This window comes from Adiantum capillus-veneris, chromosome 21 (assembly GCF_014529385.1).
Source record: "Adiantum capillus-veneris isolate H3 chromosome 21, ASM1452938v2, whole genome shotgun sequence".
Taxonomy (NCBI): domain Eukaryota; kingdom Viridiplantae; phylum Streptophyta; class Polypodiopsida; order Polypodiales; family Pteridaceae; genus Adiantum; species Adiantum capillus-veneris.
The window spans coordinates 83,721,904-83,742,172 of NC_140951.1; the positions used below are offsets into that span (position 1 = coordinate 83,721,904).

Consider the following 20,269-nt stretch of genomic DNA (forward strand, 5'->3'; position numbering starts at 1 on the left):
CACTCCTCTCTCACTGCACCACTCCTGTAGAGTAAGCTCTGTAGCAGGCTGGAGTGTAGGTCGCCCCCCCTGCATCACTATCATCCTGCTGGTGGAAGATAGCTCAAACTGAAGTGTCGGGCCCGTGAGGGTGGACCAAGCCGCTGCCCCCCAAGTGTACTGTCGAGTCGTGGAGAGGGCAGGCATCAGGCGAAGAACTCGTAGCCACACCTGCTGGGCCGAGGGACAGTCCCAAACACAATGACGCTGACTCTCCACCAACTGGTCACAGGCTGCACATGCGGCCGAGAGACCACTATGCACAAGCCAGCTCCCTACTGCTGTGGCTCTATGTGCCACCAGCCACTAAAACAAAGTGACGCGCCTCGGCTGTCTAGAGTCCCACAGCCTCTACCAAAAGGCTGCCAAGAACTCGACTGCGAGGCCCTCCTCCTGCCAATGACGTGCTGCAGCGGGGCGGGCCTCTCTCTGTGCTGCAAGTATATGACGTCCAAGCCGAACAGTGTACTGAAAGAAGGGGACTCCTGGGCGGTCTGCAGAAGAGAAGGGGTCCCTCCATAGCCACTCACCAAGATCCCACTGTACTTGTGCCAGTGGACAACACTCCCAAGCCCATAGCCTCCAATGTCCTGTCTCAAGAGCTGCTGGGTCAGGGTCTATGACGCAAGTCCTCCCACAGATGCCCACAACTCGGATCCTCTGGAAACAGCACTCTGCTACCTGCGGGGCCTCTATTGCAACTAGCTGTAATCGTCCCCCACCCTGAAGCTCGAAGAACAGGGCTGGGACAGTCTCTGAGCAGGCCCTGACGTGTGAAGGCTCCCATCCACCGGGGTGTGAGGGCTCCAGAGGCTCCCTCCAGTCGTGTGAAGGCTCCCATCCACCGGGGTGCTACTGGCTCGAGAGGCGTGAGCCACTCAGTTGGAACTGACTCTGAGATGTGCTGACACATGCTCTGCACCCCTCTCATGCCCTGTAGCTGGACACCTTGCGCCTCCTCTGACAAACCTGTGAACTCTAGCCAGTCACCTAGAGAGCGCGCTGGACTTGCTGCCATGGGACCCCAAGAAACATAAGGCTGACTCCCAACCAAGTGGCCTCTCTGAGTGCTAACCATGGGGTTCCATACGAGGGGCTGCCATAGGCGCTCCTCTGTGCACATCGGCTGTCTCTGCTCTAGGCCACGCCGTAAGAGCTCCCAAGATCGAAGCAAACTCACAGCGAAGCGGTCCTCCAGTCTCCTGCTCAAACCAACTCAACGCAACTCTGTAAAAATCCATCTGGTCGAAGGTTGCCAAGGGCCTCCTGACTGAGGCACCCTGGCACAAAGCCTCTGCAACAAGAACTCCTTACAGGGCTCCTCGCCTAGAAGAAGTCCTCTGACGACAAACTTCCCAAGAAGGGCTCTGCTCTGTTGTGCTGGATCAATGGTCCCAAGCCCTCCCTGAGAACAAGGAAGTGTGATGACCGACCAAGCCACCTTGGCTCGGGTAATCTGAGTGTCACGACCTGACCAAAGGAAGCTCCTGATCAGCCTCTCTACCTGGCTGATGCAAGAACTCGAGAAGATCCAGCGAGAAGTGATGTACCACATAGTCGCCAACAACACCTGGTTGGCAACTACTACTCTACCAGCCAGCGAAAGTCGTGCTGAGCTCTAATGTAACAGCTTTCTCCCGATGGACAGGAGAAGAGGAGCAATCTGCTGCTCGGGGGACAAGTCCAAACCAACCTGACAACCCAAGTACTCAACTGCAGTCCCTGGAGGAATCAACCTGAAACCCTCTCCTGGCATCCAATCTGACACAGGAGCACTGCCAACCGAGAAAGCCACTGCCTTTCTCCAGTTGATCAATGCGCCCGATGCACAGCAGAAGGTCTCCAAAGCCTGCTCACATCTGTGTAGATTGGCCTCCTGGCCCTCTAAGTACAAGGCGGAGTCGTCGGCAAACTCAGCGTCCAGAAGCTCATCTCCCCGTATAGGGAGTGCTAAGCCCCTCAGACCAGCCTACTCTGACACCAAAAATCTGCTCATCGCCTCCGCATAGAACAGAAAGAGAAAGGGGGCAAGAGGACAACCCTGTCTGACCGATCGTGTGAGCATGAAGCGCTCACCTCTACCTCCTGCCAAAAGCACCTGATTGTGAGCCTGTCTGTACAAAGCTGACACCCCTCTGATCCAAGCATCTGAGAAGCCCATCCTGCGTAGCGTGCCTCCGATCCTGTCAAAAGGGTCCTCCAACATGTTGAAGTCCCCTCCTACACACCAATGGTCAGCCTGTGGCAAAGACTCAACAATCTGTGACCAAAACTCTGCACGAGCACTCGCCACATTGGGCGCATAGATGTTCAGGAAGCCCACAAGGACACCTTGAACCTGCATAGTAATCCACTGACCCCTGCCTGGCACAATAATCCCTCTGTCCACAATGGCCTGCTGCAATGAGTCCGCAATAGTTATACATACCCCACCCTGGATGCCTCCAGGTCCAAAAGCAGCTGACCAAAAGGTATCATATCGTCCACGCAAAATCTGACCACATCGCCGAATGCGGCTCTCAGACAGATGGTGCTCCTGAAGCATAAGGAGATCAATCGCTCCTCCCACAAGGCAACGCTGAAGCTCCTGACGCAATCAGCCCCGCTGTCGCTGAAACTGGGGCCCACCTAGTCCCTGCAAGTTCCACGAGACGATCCTTATAGGGAGCGAGAAAGAACAGATGCTGCCGCAGCAGCCAAACGGGCTATCTTCGAGGCTGGCTTGGATGGGGAGTAATCTGCATCCGAGCGTCCTCTAGATAGGCGAGACTGTAGTGAGTGTCTAACCCAAGCCCAAGCAGAGCGAGCTGTGCGTAAAGCAACCTCCTATGTCCAGGAGTCCTCATGAATGTATACATAGCAAGGCAAACACTGCGTATCAGCAAAAAAGTACACCACAATTTGCCTACATCCTGCTGAGTCTGGGGGTGTCACCGCAAACTTGGCCAGTGGCCACAAGGTCTGCAGCAAATCTGTAACTCAAAGTTCTCCCATGTGGTGGGAGAACTCGAGAACCTGTGTATGCAACCATCCCACCACTGAGTCGAGGGACCACTCTGTCTCGGTCCTACCACAGAGGGGGAAGGAGAAACCAACTGGTGAGTCCAAGGCCTCTGTCCCCCTAGCGGCAAGGAACAAAGCATGGACCCTGAAGCAGGCTGCCTCGTGGTCTGCTGCGGAATCGCCGAGAAAGCGAGACCCATAGTCGAAGCAATCCCAGCGGCGTCGGAGGTCAATGCTCGTCAGACCACGAGGGATAGCTGCAAGGGAAGATGTCTGAATCTGCAAAGGGGGCCGCAAGAAGGGCTGACCCTCTCTCGCTAGGCGACTCGTGGCAAAGGCGATGCCAAAAGATCTCCTGGCGAGGGAACAGTCTCCTGAGTCGACTGTGGTACTGGAGCAGGAGGGGGGGGGGGGGGGGGGGGGGGGGGGGGGGGGTGGGGGGGGGGGGGGGGGGGGGGGGGTAGAGGGGCGAGGTGGGGAGTGGACGGGAGCAGAGGGCGAGGGGGAGGATGAGGAGGAGGAGGGGAACTCTGAAGGGGGGGCGGTTGGCGAGGGTGAAGCGGAGGTGGAGGCTGGCGTAGGGGGCTCCTCCTGCTAAGGAGGACCAAAGCAGTTCCCCGTGGGAACCCACTGCTGCTGAGTAGGCACCTGAGGGCCACTCTGAGGGCCAGGCTGTCGCTGTGGCCCCTGGCGTCGACGGCCACGGGCCTGCTGCCACCCCTCCTCCGCTGGAGCCCCAGGCTCGGAGGGTGACTCTGAATCTATGCGCTGTGCCGCTGGTTGTGGCTGCGGCCCAGCCTTGGCAGGCTGGGACTGAGGCTGAGGTGCAGGTCGTGGCCTCCTCCGTGGACAGGCCTTTGCTAGGTGGCCCATCTGTCTGCAAATGAAGCACTGGTTCGGGAGACCCGAGTACTCCACACTCTGTCTAAACCAAGCCCCACTCACCCGAGGTAGAAGGATGACCTTCGGGAGCGTGTGGGTATCTCTGACCAAAACTCGAACTGAGGGGATGCCAGCCGCCTTGGCAGCTACTGATGCTACCGTACGAGGTGTCTCCAGGACAGTCCCGATGGCAGAGCCAATCCTGGAGAGAAGTGGTAGGTACTCCCTCTGTAAACCCGGAAAGCAGACTGAGATGGGGATGTCTGCCTCCTCTACTAGCACATCCAAAGTCGGGTCGAAACAATGTCGCCACTGTCGAAAGTGGGCGCGTGATGCTCGGATGGCCAATGGACTCATAGCTATGACCTTGGAAGCCATCTCGGAGGTCTCGAACTCGATCTGGTAGTACCCCCGTCCGAGAATCTGGACATCCAAGATCTTGCCCACCTCTGCGAGAAGGCGGGCCTGGAGAAGGTCTCGCAGCTCTCCTCTGCTAGGACGGGTGCCGAGAATTTTGCAGATGACCGAAGTCGCCTGCAAACGCTCAACCTCAGCGGCTAGGCTCGCTTGCTCTGTCTCGGCGATAGAGCAAGTCGAATGGTGGGCTCAGTGGGGTCGGGCGAGGGGGCTTCAGATGAGTCCCTCTATGGCGGAGTTGAAGCCTCCATCTGTGTCTACTGCTGTGGCGAAGAAGCGGACGGTGAAGAGACTCTGCAGCCGAGCATGCCGAGCACTGTCCGAAGAAACAGTGTTGCAAATCCAAGTGCAAGAACCTTCGGGAATGACGAAGACGGGGGAGGGGGAGGGATAAGGCAATGAGCGAAAATGCAAGGGGCAGCGGGCGGGGGGGGGGATGGCGGCGCGAGAAGGGGGCAGCAGACGGGCTGGGGGGCAGCGCGAGGTGAGGGCAGCGGGCTGCTGCGCGCAAGGGCAGGCGAGGCAGGTTGGGCTGATGCGCACAGGCAGGCGGGCTGGGCTGGGCTGGGCAGGGCACATGCGCGCAAGGGCAAGCGGAGATGGGAGGCAGCACGGGGGGGGGGGGCGCAACGGGGGGGGGGGGCGAGCAGCAGAAGCGAGCGTTGTGAACCGGGCTCTCCATTCCTCATTGTGAACACTTGCATAACTTGGTTCATGCATCAGTTCCTGATTCCTTCATTCGGTAGGTCATCTATCTCTTTAGAAGCAATCCGCTCCGTCGCCTATCCATATAATCCAAGTTTTCTTGTTTAACACCTTCTCCAAAAGCATCTCAATTGGCATCATATTCCCTTGCAAACTCTTGGACTTGCTCACAAAAAACTAGAGCCACTAGTTGTTGAAAAGCCAGGATCATCCACCCTGAAACCCTTGAAGCTTCATCTATGACTCGCAACACTCACAATATCCTCATGGGGTGTCACACATCCAACTGGTATCTAATATCCCTTCATAATCCACATCATTTTTGCTTGGTTCACCATTATCAAGACCTCTCACCCCGGTCGTCTTCACATCGGGTTCACCAAAAGATGTCGAACAGAAAATTGTCGAGAAGGAGCCAAGAAGGCACTATCCCTCTTGGCTGTAAGACTTGTGAGAGAGACAAAGAAGAGATGTACAAGTAGACAAGACCCAACTAGATTATATTGGTAGAAATAGGTACAAGAAGAATGTAGTAATTGCTTGAAATGTTGCTCTTTTCTCTATCTTTTTCTTCTGATTTTGTCCCTTGGCCTCCTCTCCAAGTCATCGCCACCCAAAATAGCAAATAAGTTTGTTTTATAGTTATCCATGGCCTCATCCGTCCACTCGTGCAAGAACATCATATACCATCACGACTCACGATACTATGACTTCACAACATACACTGCATGAGAGCATCCTCCAAGGAGGCACCAAGGGCAGCCCTAAGCCCCATGGGGGAGGCCCCAAACAAACCAAGAGGCAACAATCCACAAGCCTCACAAGGGAGAGTTATGCACCCGCTTCTACATATATTCCTTCCACACTCCCTTACTCCTCATGTTGGATAATCCCGCCTATGGCAGCCCCAAAACCTTCCCTCTTCCAGTCATGAAAACCCACCATTTAAACATCAACTCGTCACTCCAAAAAGACCCAAAAATTGACATTTCCAGCACCCATGGCAATTTTCCCTCATCAAGAAGCTCCTCAAGAACATTTTGAGCTTGCATACATACACCGCATTGGGTATGAATATCAACAAAACATTCTCTTCATCCAAATTGATGCTTCAAGTAAATTTTTGCATCATGCAACTCGCTACTCTCTCTCTCTCTCTCTCTCTCTCTCTCTCACACACTCATGGGTCTCACTGTTTTTCGGGTTTCGTCACTTCTTTGGTGTTTTTAGGGTTTCAAAATTGCTTTTTGGCTGTTTTTAGGGTTTCGTCACTGTTTTTTTAGAGTTTCAAAATTGTTTTTTTGCTGTTTTTTAGGGTTTCAAATCTGTGTTTTGCTATTTTTTAAGGTTTCACAAGTGTTTCATGCTATTTTTAGGGTTTTTGTCTTTTTTTGTTGTTTTAGAGTCTCTCTCTCTCTCTCTCTCTCTCTCTCTCTCTCTCTCTCTCTCTCTCTCTCATAATAGAATTGACATCGGCCATGCCAAGTACTATCAATTTGAAAACATGTGCACACAAAGGAGCATAAAAAGATGGGAGATAAAAGCGACCATTTTTGAGACATGCGTAGTGCAAGCCATCCTCTACGGAGTGGAAATATGGGGAGCAAGCATTTCAGCCCACACATGAAATGAAATTGAAAAAATTCAGAAAAAATTTCTATGTCGACACATGGGGGTCAAAAAGACGACACCATACTCCGTGCTACTCTTGGAGACGGGCAAGAGACCACTAGAAATGAAAGCATTGCAAAAAATGTACACGTATATCATGAAGGTCAAAGAGATGCCTACTACTCGAATCCCCCGCATTGCATGGGAAACGGGATGTGCGCCGCAAAAGACAAAAAAAAAGCAAATTTTTGTCATCAAGCCTCATACAAGACATTAAGAAATGGTTCGCTAAATGGAATGTAGAGGCATATGTGGACATGCTTATTGAGGAGGGCAAGGAGGGAGAACACATGCTGAATTTTGAAATTGCATTACTAAATAGCCTCCACACCCGGTGGAAGACAACGCAACACCGCTCGAAATTTGAATACTATTGCAAGCATGTCAACACAAAGTATTGGGAAGGCTATAGCACAAACCCAATGGAAGCTCAGGCCCACATACGAACACCCATGCCCCACATGGCACGAAGAGCCATCTCTTTGATGCGCACAAGGTCACATATGCTCAAAATAGAAACAGAGGGCTGGCTGAAAATCGATGCTTCTAAACGGATATGCACATCATGTACAATGCAAGCTCCCGAAGATGAAGCACACGTGACATTGGAATGCCCAGCATACGCTCACATCCGGGCTAACTTTCAACCACTTCTAAGCGGTTGCTCTACCTTTACGGACCTATTATCCAAGACAGACCCCTCCCCTACAGCTCTCGGCACATACCTCACCCGCATACTTCAGCACCAAAAGACACTCATAGGAACACAAAAAGAGAATAACACACACACACACACCACACCATACACCCCCGTGAGGGGAGACTATGTATCACTTTGAGGTCCCATGGGTCATTTTTGGCCCCCCGCGGACGTTAATACCAAATCAAATCAAATCAAATCTCTCTCTCTCTCTCTCATGGGAAGCATCAGAGAAGTGCCAACGGCTTCCCCCACGTGTAAAAAGACGCATCCCTTACAGGCCACCCACAAAGCCTTTATCATGCGGACAAGGAAGATGATGTCGGCAATAGAGAAGGAAATGAGAGAATGGAGAAACGAAGTGGAAGAGTGGAGAAGGAGAGGAGCACTATTCTTCAAAGATGGACCGAAGAAAGAGATAGCATGTGTAGGAGGATCGCTTTGCTCGAGGAGAAAGTGGTCATCCAAGATTCCATCATCCGAAATCTACAAGGAAAAAGTGGGCAGCTCAAAGAAGGTGAAATTCAACCATCCATGATGGAAGAATTGAATACCATGAGAGAAGAAATATGGGTTATCAAGGAAGGTGAGAAGAAGAAGTCATGGGGCGCGGTCATCTTCGCAACACAAAAGAAAGTAGAGGAGGCCGAAAAATAAATTGAGGTTGCTAAGAAAGGGAAAGGCAAAGAAGCTCCTTGTACACCCACTCTTATTAACATGACCCTCAAAGAGGAACAAAGAAGGAGGATGCGGGCTCTACATGTGAGGGTAACCGGCCTCAAGGACAAACAATGTGGAAAAAGAGGTCACAAACCTCACATCCATGATGGGGGTGGACAAGCCTTCACACACAAAGGCATGGAGAGTGGGCAAGAAGAGTGATGGCCCGGGAGAATCTTCAAAAGGAAGAGCTCTCATACTACGCTGTCGGAGTGTATTTCGTGTAGCAGGGACACACGGGGTGCCTAGCTATGAGAGTGTGTCTAGTAGAGATGGCGTAATTGGAGAAGCAAGTAGCAAAGAGTTGATTTGCACACGTGTAGAAGAGAGATGCACTGCAAATATGGCTATGTGAGCTTTTTAATAACAACAAGACGAGAGAGAGTAATGATAAAATTTACTTCAATAGTAGGGAGGTTATGACGATGTCTATTGGCTTTCAATCAAGATCGTACAATAGATGATAAGGCAGATATACAACGAGCTAAGATAGTTTAGGCACGAGAGTCAAAAGAAGCTATGGTGGCCTTGATAAGTTATCACCTGTCAGCCTTGCTCGTCGATGGCGGCTCCCTTTTCTTCAACCTATTCAGTGCCTTGGCTTTCCCGTTATGCAAGTGGCCGCCCCAAAACCAGGTGGAGGCTCATCAACACTGGAAATCAATCTATCTTCAACCCTTTTAACATTTGCAACGGGTTGCTCTATTCCAACCCAACCAAGGCCCGTGTAACAGACTTGGACACCCCAAGTCTAGATTCTGTCGCGACACAAGACACAATCACTTGAAATACTTCGTAGCTTTAAAATCACAGTTCAATTTTGGTCGACACGGCCCGGCGTAGTGCCGTGCCAAGAGAGATTGGCCCCAAAGACTGGCGTCCCTTTCGGTCTTTCTTTTCTATTGATCTTTCAACAAAGTACAACTCTCACAAGGTCCTCTGCTCTCAAACTCTGCGTCCAAATGCCCTGAAGAGTGAGGCCCTTAGGGCTCTTTTATTCTTAGAAGGGATGCCAAAAGCCGAGCCCCAAAAGCAGTTAAACTCAAAAGCTTTTAAAATAAAGCAATGAACCCAAAAGCAAACTAATCCCAAAATCTTCCCAAAAAGCATCAGCGTGATTTGCGGAAATCCATACAGCAGCCGGCACAATTTTCGACCCTGCCACGTCAGCATCGTACAGACTGCGACGTCAACATGTCAGTGTGATTTCCGGGGATCCACGTCAACAACTATCCGTGCTGGATTGCCATGTCAACATCTGTGTGTGCGTATGTTCGGGGACCTGCCACGTCACCACTTTGTGACATACCCCTCTCTTGAAAGAACTGTAATCGTCCTCGATTATGCCTGCAAAACAATCAGAGGCAATAAACTGTCTTAGTAGACACTGACTGTTACTACCGACGCACTAGAAACGACACATCTAGCACATGTACAAAGACGACAATCACAATATTGCACATGACATACCCCTCTCTTGAAAGAACTGTAATCATCCTCGATTATGCCTGCAAAACAGTCAGAGGCCATAAACTGTCTTAGTAGACCCTGACTATTAGTACCGACACACTAGACATGACATATCTAGCACATGTACAAAGACGACAGTCACATTACATCACAGGACATCACATGACAAATCACATTCAAAAATCATTCCAAATGTCACACAATGATTGCCAGCAACATATTTAGTAACCACATCTAGATCCATTCTGGACCTCATTGATGTCGGGTTAACTAATTCCATATTGCGATCATGTCTATAGAGATTTTTTATTTTTTTTTATTTTTTTTTTCCGACTCAAGCATTGTCGTGTGCAAGTAGTCATTCGCTTCAAGCACTGTCATGTGCGAGAATCTTTCACCTCGAGCCCTGTCGTGTGCGAGAACCTGTCACCTCAAACATTATCGTGTGCGAGAAATCTTTTTCGGGAATCTCAATCCATCACTAAGTTCATACTGAAAAGAGTGGTCTAGTCATTCATTCCATTGAATCAATCGTGATTCATGATTAATAATCACGCTCTTTCAGAAAACAACAGTTTTATTCGAAATTCAAAATCGTCTTCCAAAAGTCCTGTTTCATAAATCCATAAAGCCAAATAATGCTAATTCAAAAACCTATTCTGGAATGAGTATCGCCTCTTTCTGCAGTTCGGTCAATGTGCCAGTCATTCTGATTCTTGTGTTCTTTTGGGACACTTTGTAGCGATATGTCCTTGTTCTCCACATTCAAAACACTTCCCTGCTTTGAAATATTCATCTCTTTGATCTTCTGTCAGTGAAGGTCGTCTATCTCTTCGTCAATTGTTTCTGTTATGACTTGTTGAAGGTTCATCTGATGGGTAAGTCAATTTACCCAAATATATAGCAAATTCGCGCTTCGCATGTCCCATCAACTGTTGTATAGACTCGGACTTCTGTTCGAGACAGTAGTCTTGAATTTCTTTGGGAAGCCCACGACTAAATCGTTCAATCTGCTCCCTGAAACTGATCTTCTTAAAGGATAAAACAGGTAGAAAAATTTTCCAAAATTTTTCATAGTAAGAATCCAATGATTCTGTCTTGACCATCCGAACATGGTTCCAGTCCGTGATCACGTCTCGTTCATATTCTTGTCTGAGCCATGAAGAAATAAACAGTTTCTTAAATTTCACCCAGTTTGTCGGAGCTTGTTTCCTTAACAACAGAGTGGACCACCATGTCCATGCATTGCCTTTCAAAAAAGATGTCGCCCGTATGATCTTAGAGTGCTCTATATAGCGGCCTCCAGAGAAAGCTATGTCAAACTTTTGGATAAAGGCTAAAGTCTTGGGAGCATCTTGAAACCCTGAAAAGTGCTTAAACTTTACTGCCTACCCTCCCTCCTTGAATTTTTTGGACTTTTTGCCCTTGTTGTCGAGGAAATCATATTGATTGGCTCTGTAAAAATGCTTTCTTTTGACATAAATCCGATGATCGTCAGAGTCCGAACTGTCGGAGGATGAGTCCTCAATAGAATTGTCAGAAACTGGGCAAGATTTAGTCTTCTTTGCCTTTTTCTTGCACTTTCTCAAGCTTTGCTTTTTGCTTCCCTTTTTCCCTTTACTGTCTTCTTCGCTCGAATCAGAAGAGCTAGAAGAACTGTCAGAAGAAGAAGAAAAAGAACCGGGTAGTCCTTCAAATCCTACACGCTGCTGCTTCTTTTTGTGATGCCTTTTGGCTTTATTGTTCACGTCCAAAAGCTGACCGATCCGTGTACCAACCACCTCTTCCAATTCTTGCTATGTAAAACATCCTCGGAGCAGGAGGTTTCTTGAGTGCCGGTTTGATGGTGGCTCTGTGGCTTTCTGCCACTGGGTGTGCACTTCGTCAAACGATTGCTGAGTCAAAAATTTTGCAAATTTTCGATCCTTCGCAATGTTAACCATCATCTTTGTCTCATCGTCAACAAATTTTCCACGTTCCGTCTCTTCAATCTCTGCCTAAGTAGGCCGAGGTGGGCCGTACTCTTCCTCTGATTGCTCATGAGAATCTTCTCCGTGATCTCCTCCCGCATCCCCAGATGCAGAAGAAGTCAACTGATCTCCGTTAGAATCCATAAGTGTCGCGAGAAAAGGATCGGATTTTCCGGTAGAAGAGACATCGGCCGCGCTCTAATACCACTGCAACAGATTTGGACACCCCAAGTCTAGATTCTGTCGCGACACGAGAGAGAATCGCTTTAAATACTTCACAACTTTAAAATCACAGTTCAATTTTGGTCGACACGGCCTGGCGTAGTTCCGTGCCAAGAGAGATTGGCTCCAAAGACTGGCACCCCTTTCGGTATTTCTTTTCTTTTAATCTTTGAGCAAAGTACAACACCCGCAGGTTCCTCTGCTCTCAGACTCTGCGTCTGGGCGTCCAGACGCCCTGAAGAGTGAGGCCCTTAGGGCTCTTTTATTCTTACAAGAGATACCAAAAGCAGAGCCCCAAAAGCAGTTAAACTCAAAAGCATTCAAACTTTAAAACCTTTTAAAATAAAGCAATGAGCCCAAAAGCAAAATCTTCCCAAAAAGCATCACCATCATTTGCGGAAATCCGTACAGCAGCCAGCGCAATTTCCGACCGTGCCTTGACAGCACCATACAGACTGCCACGTCAACATGTCAACGTGATTTCTAGGGATCCACGTTGGAAAGGGGGAAATGAAAAAACCACCAGCACACAATCTGAATGCCTCTATATAGCCCAGTGATTCCACAACACCCCATCCCCTAATGATCACACAATTAGACACCCATGTGTAAAAGACTTTTTCGCGTTCGTACCAAACCAACCCAGACTATACACACTCACTTGCAAAGCATATCACGAAAGCTTTACCCTTTGATCCTTGAGAATACCATATAGGCAATTCAACAACAAGCAACACTCATACTGCTCCCAAATCTTTGGCATGCACAAACTTTACTATTAGTTCGAATCACTTTTAAATGCGATGCCCTCCCTTGCACATAATATATACGCCAACAATCAGTTAGACAAAAGAGCGAGAGAGAAGATTAACATATTTGAGAATAGAGGTGATGGTTATTATGAAAAAAAGCCTTAAAGGGAACCGGTGGATAAAGTGCTATCAAGCAATATCTCTCCGTGCCTGGCTTTGACAGCCACCTCTTGCAGCTTTTGATGCGCCTTTTTTCACACCCGGCTCCTCTTTTTCATGCTCCGGCCGCTTCCGGGACTACAGCCCTCGTAGCCTTCATACCCATGCGACCCCAACACCATATTGTAGCCGCTTGTGGTCCTCTAAAGTAACCTCACAAACCGCTTGCTCATGGCTGCCCACGGATGTCTACAGTCCCTTCGCCTAGAGGTCTTGCTTGTACTCCTAATTGCTATAGTGTCCCCGTATAGCTTCCAGCGCCCTAGGCTCTCTGTAGCTGCAGCAGCCTTTTCACCTACAGGTCGCGACCCCCTCCTTGTGCCCTGCGACGCCTCCTCTTGTGCCGCTCTCGGACCTTCCCTTTGCAGCGCTCTTTATCTGCTACGAGTCTTCCTCTTCACCTTCACCTCCTTTGCCTTGCTCACAACCTACTACATTCGATGCCCCTCGACGGCTCATGGCTTTCCTCCAGCAACCAACGTCACTCTATCTACCTTCTATTGGTGGCCGCCAACCTGTTCATGGAAACAATGCACAGCAGGTCTTGGTCCCGCCGCCTTCTCTCAACACCCTTTCCTCCTCGTACAGCTGCATCTACTCTTTGCAGTGGGCGGCATTCTTTCTCTGCATATCGCATTGCTAACTCTTTGAGAGCCCCTCGAACCTGTAGCTGCTCGTCCCTTCCTCTGCCACCCTCGTACTCCTACTGATGGCGCTACCACTGCCATGCAGCCCTCAGCTCCTTGATGGTCCCGAATCCTTGGCTCTCTGTAGCGGGTCCTCCCCTCCTACAGTAGTTCTAGGCCAGCCGTTTTGTGCTGTGAGCCCCCACGGGCTGCTGCATGTCGTCCCTCTCTCCTTGTTTCCCATGCAAGACCAAGTCCGGTTATAGTATGCCACCACCCTTTACTGTCATGCCACGTATGGCGACCCCAATTTCCTTCATGATTTTGGTGGTTCTCCCGTGCAGTCACCACCTTTCCTTCCATGCAACGCCGTTATTTTTCTTCCAAGTTAAGGCTTAGCTTTAAAAAAGGTCTTGGAAGTGGCCTCCTTTCACGCGCCACAAGCCGCCAATCCAAACAACGCTTCATAAAACTCACCTTTAGCGTGGATAATGCATAAAGTGGTCAGAGTTAATCTCGCACACCGCTCCAGGAAACGCACGACTGCTATGAGGACCGAGAACCTTCAAACCGCAACCGTCTTTCATAACATCCGATTGGCATGGTGCTAACTATTGGGCTTTATGCATCCAGAGAGCTTTGACATCACCAAAATAGTGAAAGCACCCAACATAGTACATATCATGGCACTTGCTGACGATGACATCCAACCAACTTTTGACACTTCTAGGTATCTCAATCGATTGAGGTTGAAAACCACCTTTGATGTGTTAAAATCCACATTTGGCATACACTACTCGGCAATGTCAGCCATACCTTGCATCAAGCAGCTGCACAAGTACTGTATTGCCTACCTGCTATCTTCCATGTATCTACTTCAGGCATCTCCTTGGGTCGATAGTGTTTGGGTGCACCATCATTGCTCAACCCCTCCATGAGCATTCATGCTCAACCATAGCATTATTTAGGTAAAAAAGGACTGTATAGAGAGAATGATATAAAATAGCTACATAGACTGGATAAGAAAAATGATATAATAGCTATATAAATAGAATAGAAATAGAGAGAAAAGCATTTGCTGCATCATCTGCCAGGATCGAATGGAAAGCTCGAGGCTCCCCCAAGCATGGTGTAGAGTCCACCTGGATCAAAAACAAAATATTGGCCGTGGCCATCCATCTCTAAAGCATGCATATCAAGCCTTCCTTTGCACTTGTAGGCAAATAGACACGCCACCCTTCCAGCTCTTCATAGCATGGAGCTTTGTCACCCTGCATCCATAATCCTTCCTGCCAACCATAAGCATACTTTCGAACACTTGAAGCACCGGTACCACAAGCCGCTATCATGCCATCTGTTACAGAACTCTCCATAGTATAGTCCACTCCAAAAAAGCCTTGCAACTCATATAAAGATACCTATAAAGCAACCTCCAATAACACATGTATCCATAGCACCACATAAAGTAGCAAAACCCTGCAATTTGCCTTCACGTGTTGCATAGCCAAGCAAACCTGATCCCTTTGCAAACCTGTATCCAAACCCTGTGTAAATGGCTCCAAGGCAACCTTTTCATACTCAGGAATATGACCTGCTAGAGCATCAACCTGTTCAAATACCTCATCACCTGCAAGGTTGGTGGCACCTTCCGCTTTGCATGGAGCCTCACGCTTATAGGTTGCACCTGTATCAGTTTCCATAGAGTCATCTGCCAGAGCTAACTCTCCACGGCTACACACAAACTCTGAAACTACATTGTGCACCTCTACATGTTTATCAAGGCAAGGTTGCCCCACCCCCTGCATAGACAAATCAACTTGACATACCTTTGCTTCTGTTTCTCGCTCCTCAAAAACCTGCTCTTCAATCAAGTCGGATGCACAATCAAACCATACCACTTCCTTCAATAGGGACTCACCATCACGAGACACAAGAGAAGGCTGCTCAACTGGCCGGTTCACACAAGGCATCTCCACACTTGCACTATGCTTCTCCTCGACCTTCAGCTGGCTGACAGGCAACTTGTATACATCTCTCTCAACTTCATGAAAAACATCATAAGTTTCATACCTAGAAGACAGGGATTCTGTCTCCCATGTAGCATCTGTGTCCAAACTGCTGCTGGAGCTATGAGAGCTGTCGGACTTCTCTTTTGAACTTGCCAATTCTTGGACCACTGCTACCTTCCTTGTTGCTGGTTTTGGAGCCAACACTTCTTCTTTGAAGTCTTTTATCACCTTATCCTCTTGAGCAAGCAAGCTGGGTGGCACTCTGAATATGCCTCTCTGCACCTTTTGAGCCTTTACTCGTACTTGTTCTACCTCTTCTAGCCTGGCATCAGCTTCACGTACTTTGATCACATTCATATCAATAAAAGACATGGCTTTTACCTCTTGATGCTCATCAATATGTTTAGGCCTAGGTCCATAGGCTGCCACATGTATAGACTGCAACAATCCTGCCTCCATCTTCTTCTTCATCTTTCGACTCTTTGCTCTGGCGACTCTCACAGCTTCGTCATAAGTGCTTGGATCTTCATAGTCCACTCTCTCACAAACATAGGGATGCAAGCAAGATAGAAACCTTTCCAGCTTAAAGTATCCCACATTGGTTGCTTGGGTAGCAGCCGCAAAATCCCCCCAATAAGCTTCAAATTTATCAACAAAGGCATTGAAATTTGCACTTACGTCCTGCTGCAAGCCTTTGATCTTTGCATCTACTTCCGAGGCAGACACCACCTTTCGATACCTTTGTAGAAAATGCTCCGGAAATCCGATCCAATTCTGCTTGTGTACATATTCTAAGCCATCGAACCAAGCTTTTGCTTTACCTCCCAGCACCAAAGGTAGAGTCCAAAGCTTTGCTTCATCACCTGGCATCCGCAGTACTATCAGGATAAATAGCTCAAAATCAGCAATCCAATCGTCAGTATCTTCATCTCCTTTGAACACCGGACCAAACTCCTGCTTCATCTTGATTCACGAACATTTGGGTAGGAAGCAATCACTTGATCCTCAGTGGGGGAACCACAAGATGGAAAGGGGGAAATGGGAAAAACCACCAGCACACAATCTGAATGCCTCTCTATAGCCCAGTGATTCCACAGCACCCCCATCCCCTAATGATCACACACCTAGACACCCATGTGCAAAAGACTATTTTTCGCGTTCGTACCCAACCGACCTAGACTATACACACTCACTTGCAAAGCATATCATGAAAGCTTTACCCTTTGATCCTTGAGAATACCATATACTCAGATATAGGCAATTCAACAACAAGCAACACTCATACTCCTCCCAAATCTTTGGCATGCACAAACTTTACTATTAGCTCATCACTTCTAAATGCGATGCCCTCCCTTGCACATAATATATACGCCAAGCATAGTTACCGGGGAACGCCCCCGTTCCGGCGTTCCGGGGGGCAGTTCCCTTCCCGAACGTTCCGGAACGTCCCGGAATGTCTGACGTTCCGGGTGGCCAATGCAAACCGGAACGGCCGTTCCGGAACGTTCCGAAACGCCCCCGGACCGTTCCGGAATGCCCCTGGAACGGCCAACGGCTACAAACAAATTTGGCAAAAATTGAAAAAATTGAAGTAAATGTTTGGGCTTCTTTTGAAAGTGTGCAAGGCCTCAAGGACTCATAAAATGCACCCCCCTCCCCCTTTCTCTTCACAAGCTAATCCTCAAGGCTCAAGCTCTCTCCCTCTCACTCTCAAGATCTCTCCCTCTCAAGACTCACTCTCTCAAGGCTCAAGGCTTCAAGCCTTCAAGCTCTCTTCCTCTCCCTCCCACTCTCTCAAATCTCTCCCTCTCCATCTCACTCTCCTCCTCTGGCTGTCCCATATCTAGTGAAAAGAAATCTGTAATGTGTCTCTGGGACTACCTCTCTCTAGCTCTCCCCAGTAAAGTGTCTCTACACCTATGTAACTCAAGTAGATATAGTCCAAGACATCTCTGATCCTCATAACTCATGACCCTAGATAGAGGACCAAAACCCTCTCTGAATAAGCAGTGGAAACGCCCCCGTATCTCATAGAACACTGTGCAATGACATATGTAGTGCAACTCTGTCTCTGGCTCTCTCTGGCATAATCGGCATATCCTGCTGTCTGCTGGTATCCCTCTGAATCTACCAGTCTCAATCTCGAGCTGATGTGAGGATGTGCGTATCTGACCAATGGCACAACGCAAACCATGAGACATATGTGTGTCCATGTAGCTGGGTCGAATCACAAACCCATCTCCTGTGAGGTGGAGAAGATGCTCTCTATAGAAAGCCATCTTCGTGCTCAACTCCTGAGGCGGCTCTATCCATGTCCTCCTGGTGTCGAGCTGGATCAGGTCCTGACGAATGAGTCTAGTGATCTCCACCCGTGTAAGAGACAACGAGGGTGCCTGAAGAGAATACTGGAAAGGGGGCAACCTGTCCATGGTGAAGCCATGCGTCTGAAACCATGAAGTCATCTGTGCATACCAGCATGAAGTGTCCCCCTGTAGAGCTAACTGTCTGGAAGACTCAAGGGCCAGTCTAGCATATCTGTCTCTAGTAGTATCCCATAGGCTGTGCACAAAGGACACTGATCTGGTAAGCGCCTCAATCTCCATGGGGGAGGCAGCTAGCTCTGCTCGAATGATCGCGTGAGGTACGGAGGCCTTGGCTCTAATCAATCGGGAGATCATAGATACCAAGGGCCTCTCCATACGTCTCCAACCATCCTGGCCTACAGAAGGTCCCCATACCTGTACCCCATACATCATAGCTGAGGCTACTAAAGTATCAAAGAGCCATAACTTTGTCCGAGGTTCCTGGAACTGAACCTGCGAACACATCCTCTCCAAGCCTCCCAAGGCCGCACAAGCTCTGGTCAGTCTAGTCTCTGCTGCTCTCCCCAAAGAAAACCTCGGCCCAGTGAAGACTATCCAAAGGTAAGTGTATGCATCTGTATACTCCACAATCTCTTGACCATACGTGAAGGTCGGTGCCGATCTCCTGATCCACTGCGGTGTGGTGTTAAACACCATGACCTTGGTTTTACCACGGTTTACAGACAATCCACTAGCCTCTGCAAAACTGTGTAATGCATCCAACTGTCGCTGCATACCCTCTGGTGAGCCACCACTGCAGAGCTCGTCCCACACTCATTCGACCACTACTGGCACTCTCATCGACCGAGCATTGGAGCTACAGAGATACAGACGACCGCGACTGAGGAGAGGAGCTACACAGCATCGACGGAGACTACAACAGAAGATTCGAGCCATACTCTCTCGACATCCAGAGTGCAGATGAGGATGGATCCTCACCATTTCTTCCATCTTTGTTTCACACACTGTTACATCCAGTTTACCGGGTACCTATTGTATCAGCTGCTACACCCACGTAGTTTTAGATTGTAGTAGTAGTAGTGGTATTTTGTTCCACTTCTAGTTCTTTTCTAGTTCTTTTGTACCCAGACATGGTATTAGATTCACTATTTTGTAACTGATTGGTCTCATAGGTCATTTTGGCCTTTTGAAGACGTTAATATAACATTTCATTTCATTTCATTTCTCTCTCTCTCTCTCTCTCTCTCTCTCTCTCTCTCTCTCTCTCTCTCTCTCTCTCTCTCTCTCTCTCATCATCTAGTCATAGCAAGGTTGAATGGTCTTCAAAACGAGTTTTTTGTGAGTATTAGAGTCAAAGCACTCTAATACTCCTTGTATTTAAACACAAGGAGCTAAAAATTGCACTATTTGGGTTTTTTTTATACCTCCCGTTCCACGACGTTCCCGTTCTGGACCCCTAGCCGTTCCCCCGTTCCGCGGGGATCCCGTTGCCGTTCCCATTCCCGTTCCGCCAACAAGCAGTTAGACAAAAGAGCGAAAGAGAAGATTGACATATTTGAGAATAGAGGTGACGCTTATTATGAAAAAAAGTCTCAAAGGGAAACGGTGGATTATGTGCTATCAACCAATCTCTCTCTGTCTCTGGCTTTGACAGCCACCTCCTGCAGCTTTTGATGCGCCTTTTTTCACACCCAGCTCCTCTTTTTCATGCTCCGGCCGCATCCCGGACTACAGCCCTCGTAGCCTTCATACCCATGCGACCCCAACACCATATTGTAGCCGCTTCTGGTCCTCTAGAGTAACCTCACCAACCGCTTGCTCATGGCTGCCCACGGATGTCTACAGTCCCTGCGCCTAGAGGTCTTGCTTGTACTCCTAATTGCTACAGTGTCCCCGTATAGCTTCCAGCGCCCCAGCCTCTCTGTAGATGTAGCAGCCTTTTCACCTACAGGTCGCGCCTCTCAGACCTTCCCTTTCCAGCGTTCTTTATCTGCTACGAGTCTTCCTCTTCACCTTCACCTCCTTTGCCTTGCTCACAACCTACTACATTCGATGCCCCTCCACGGCTCATGGCTTTCCTCCAGCAACCAACGTCACTCTATCTACCTTCTATTGGTGGCCGCCAACCTGTTCATGGAAACAATGCACAGCAGGTCTTGGTCCCACCTGCTCTCAACACCCTTTCCTCCTCGTACAGCTGCATCTACTCTTTGCAGTGGGCAGCATTCTTTCTCTGCATATCGCATTGCTAACTCTTTGAGAGCCCCTCGTACCTGCAGGCTGCTCGCCCCTTCCTCTAACACCCTCGTACTCCTATTGATGGCGCTACCACTGACATGCAGCCCTCAGCTCCTTGATGGTCCCGACTCCTTGGCTCTCTGTAGCGGGTCCTCCCCTCCTACAGTAGTTCTAGGCCAGCCGTTTTGTGCTGTGAACCCCCACGGGCTGCTGCATGTCGTCCCTCTCTCCTTGTTTCCCATGCAAGACCAAGTCCGGTTATAGTATGCCACCACCCTTTACTGTCATGCCGCGTATGGAGA

General features: G+C 49.0%; 1 protein-coding gene and 1 pseudogene across 11 annotated transcripts in view; both read right to left on the reverse strand.

Annotated features, from left to right (window-relative positions):
* LOC147431258 (uncharacterized) overlaps window positions 1-20,269 on the reverse strand; it is a 155,720-nt gene that overhangs the window by 48,063 nt on the left and 87,388 nt on the right. For 2 of the 11 annotated variants that reach the window (XM_086493868.1, XM_086493874.1), the window contains 2 exons: window positions 9,608-9,645; window positions 9,273-9,484 (listed from right to left, as the gene is read on the reverse strand). The exons of 7 other annotated variants lie outside the window; for them this stretch is intronic. In XM_086493868.1, coding sequence (XP_086349994.1) covers window positions 9,273-9,310 — 38 coding nt within the window. In that variant the 5' untranslated portion in view covers window positions 9,311-9,484; window positions 9,608-9,645. The remainder of the gene's footprint in view (window positions 1-9,272; window positions 9,485-9,607; window positions 9,646-20,269) is intronic. 2 more of the 11 variants (XM_086493869.1, XM_086493875.1) reach the window with 1 other exon arrangement.
* On the reverse strand, window positions 13,423-15,864 carry LOC147431259 (uncharacterized; annotated as a pseudogene).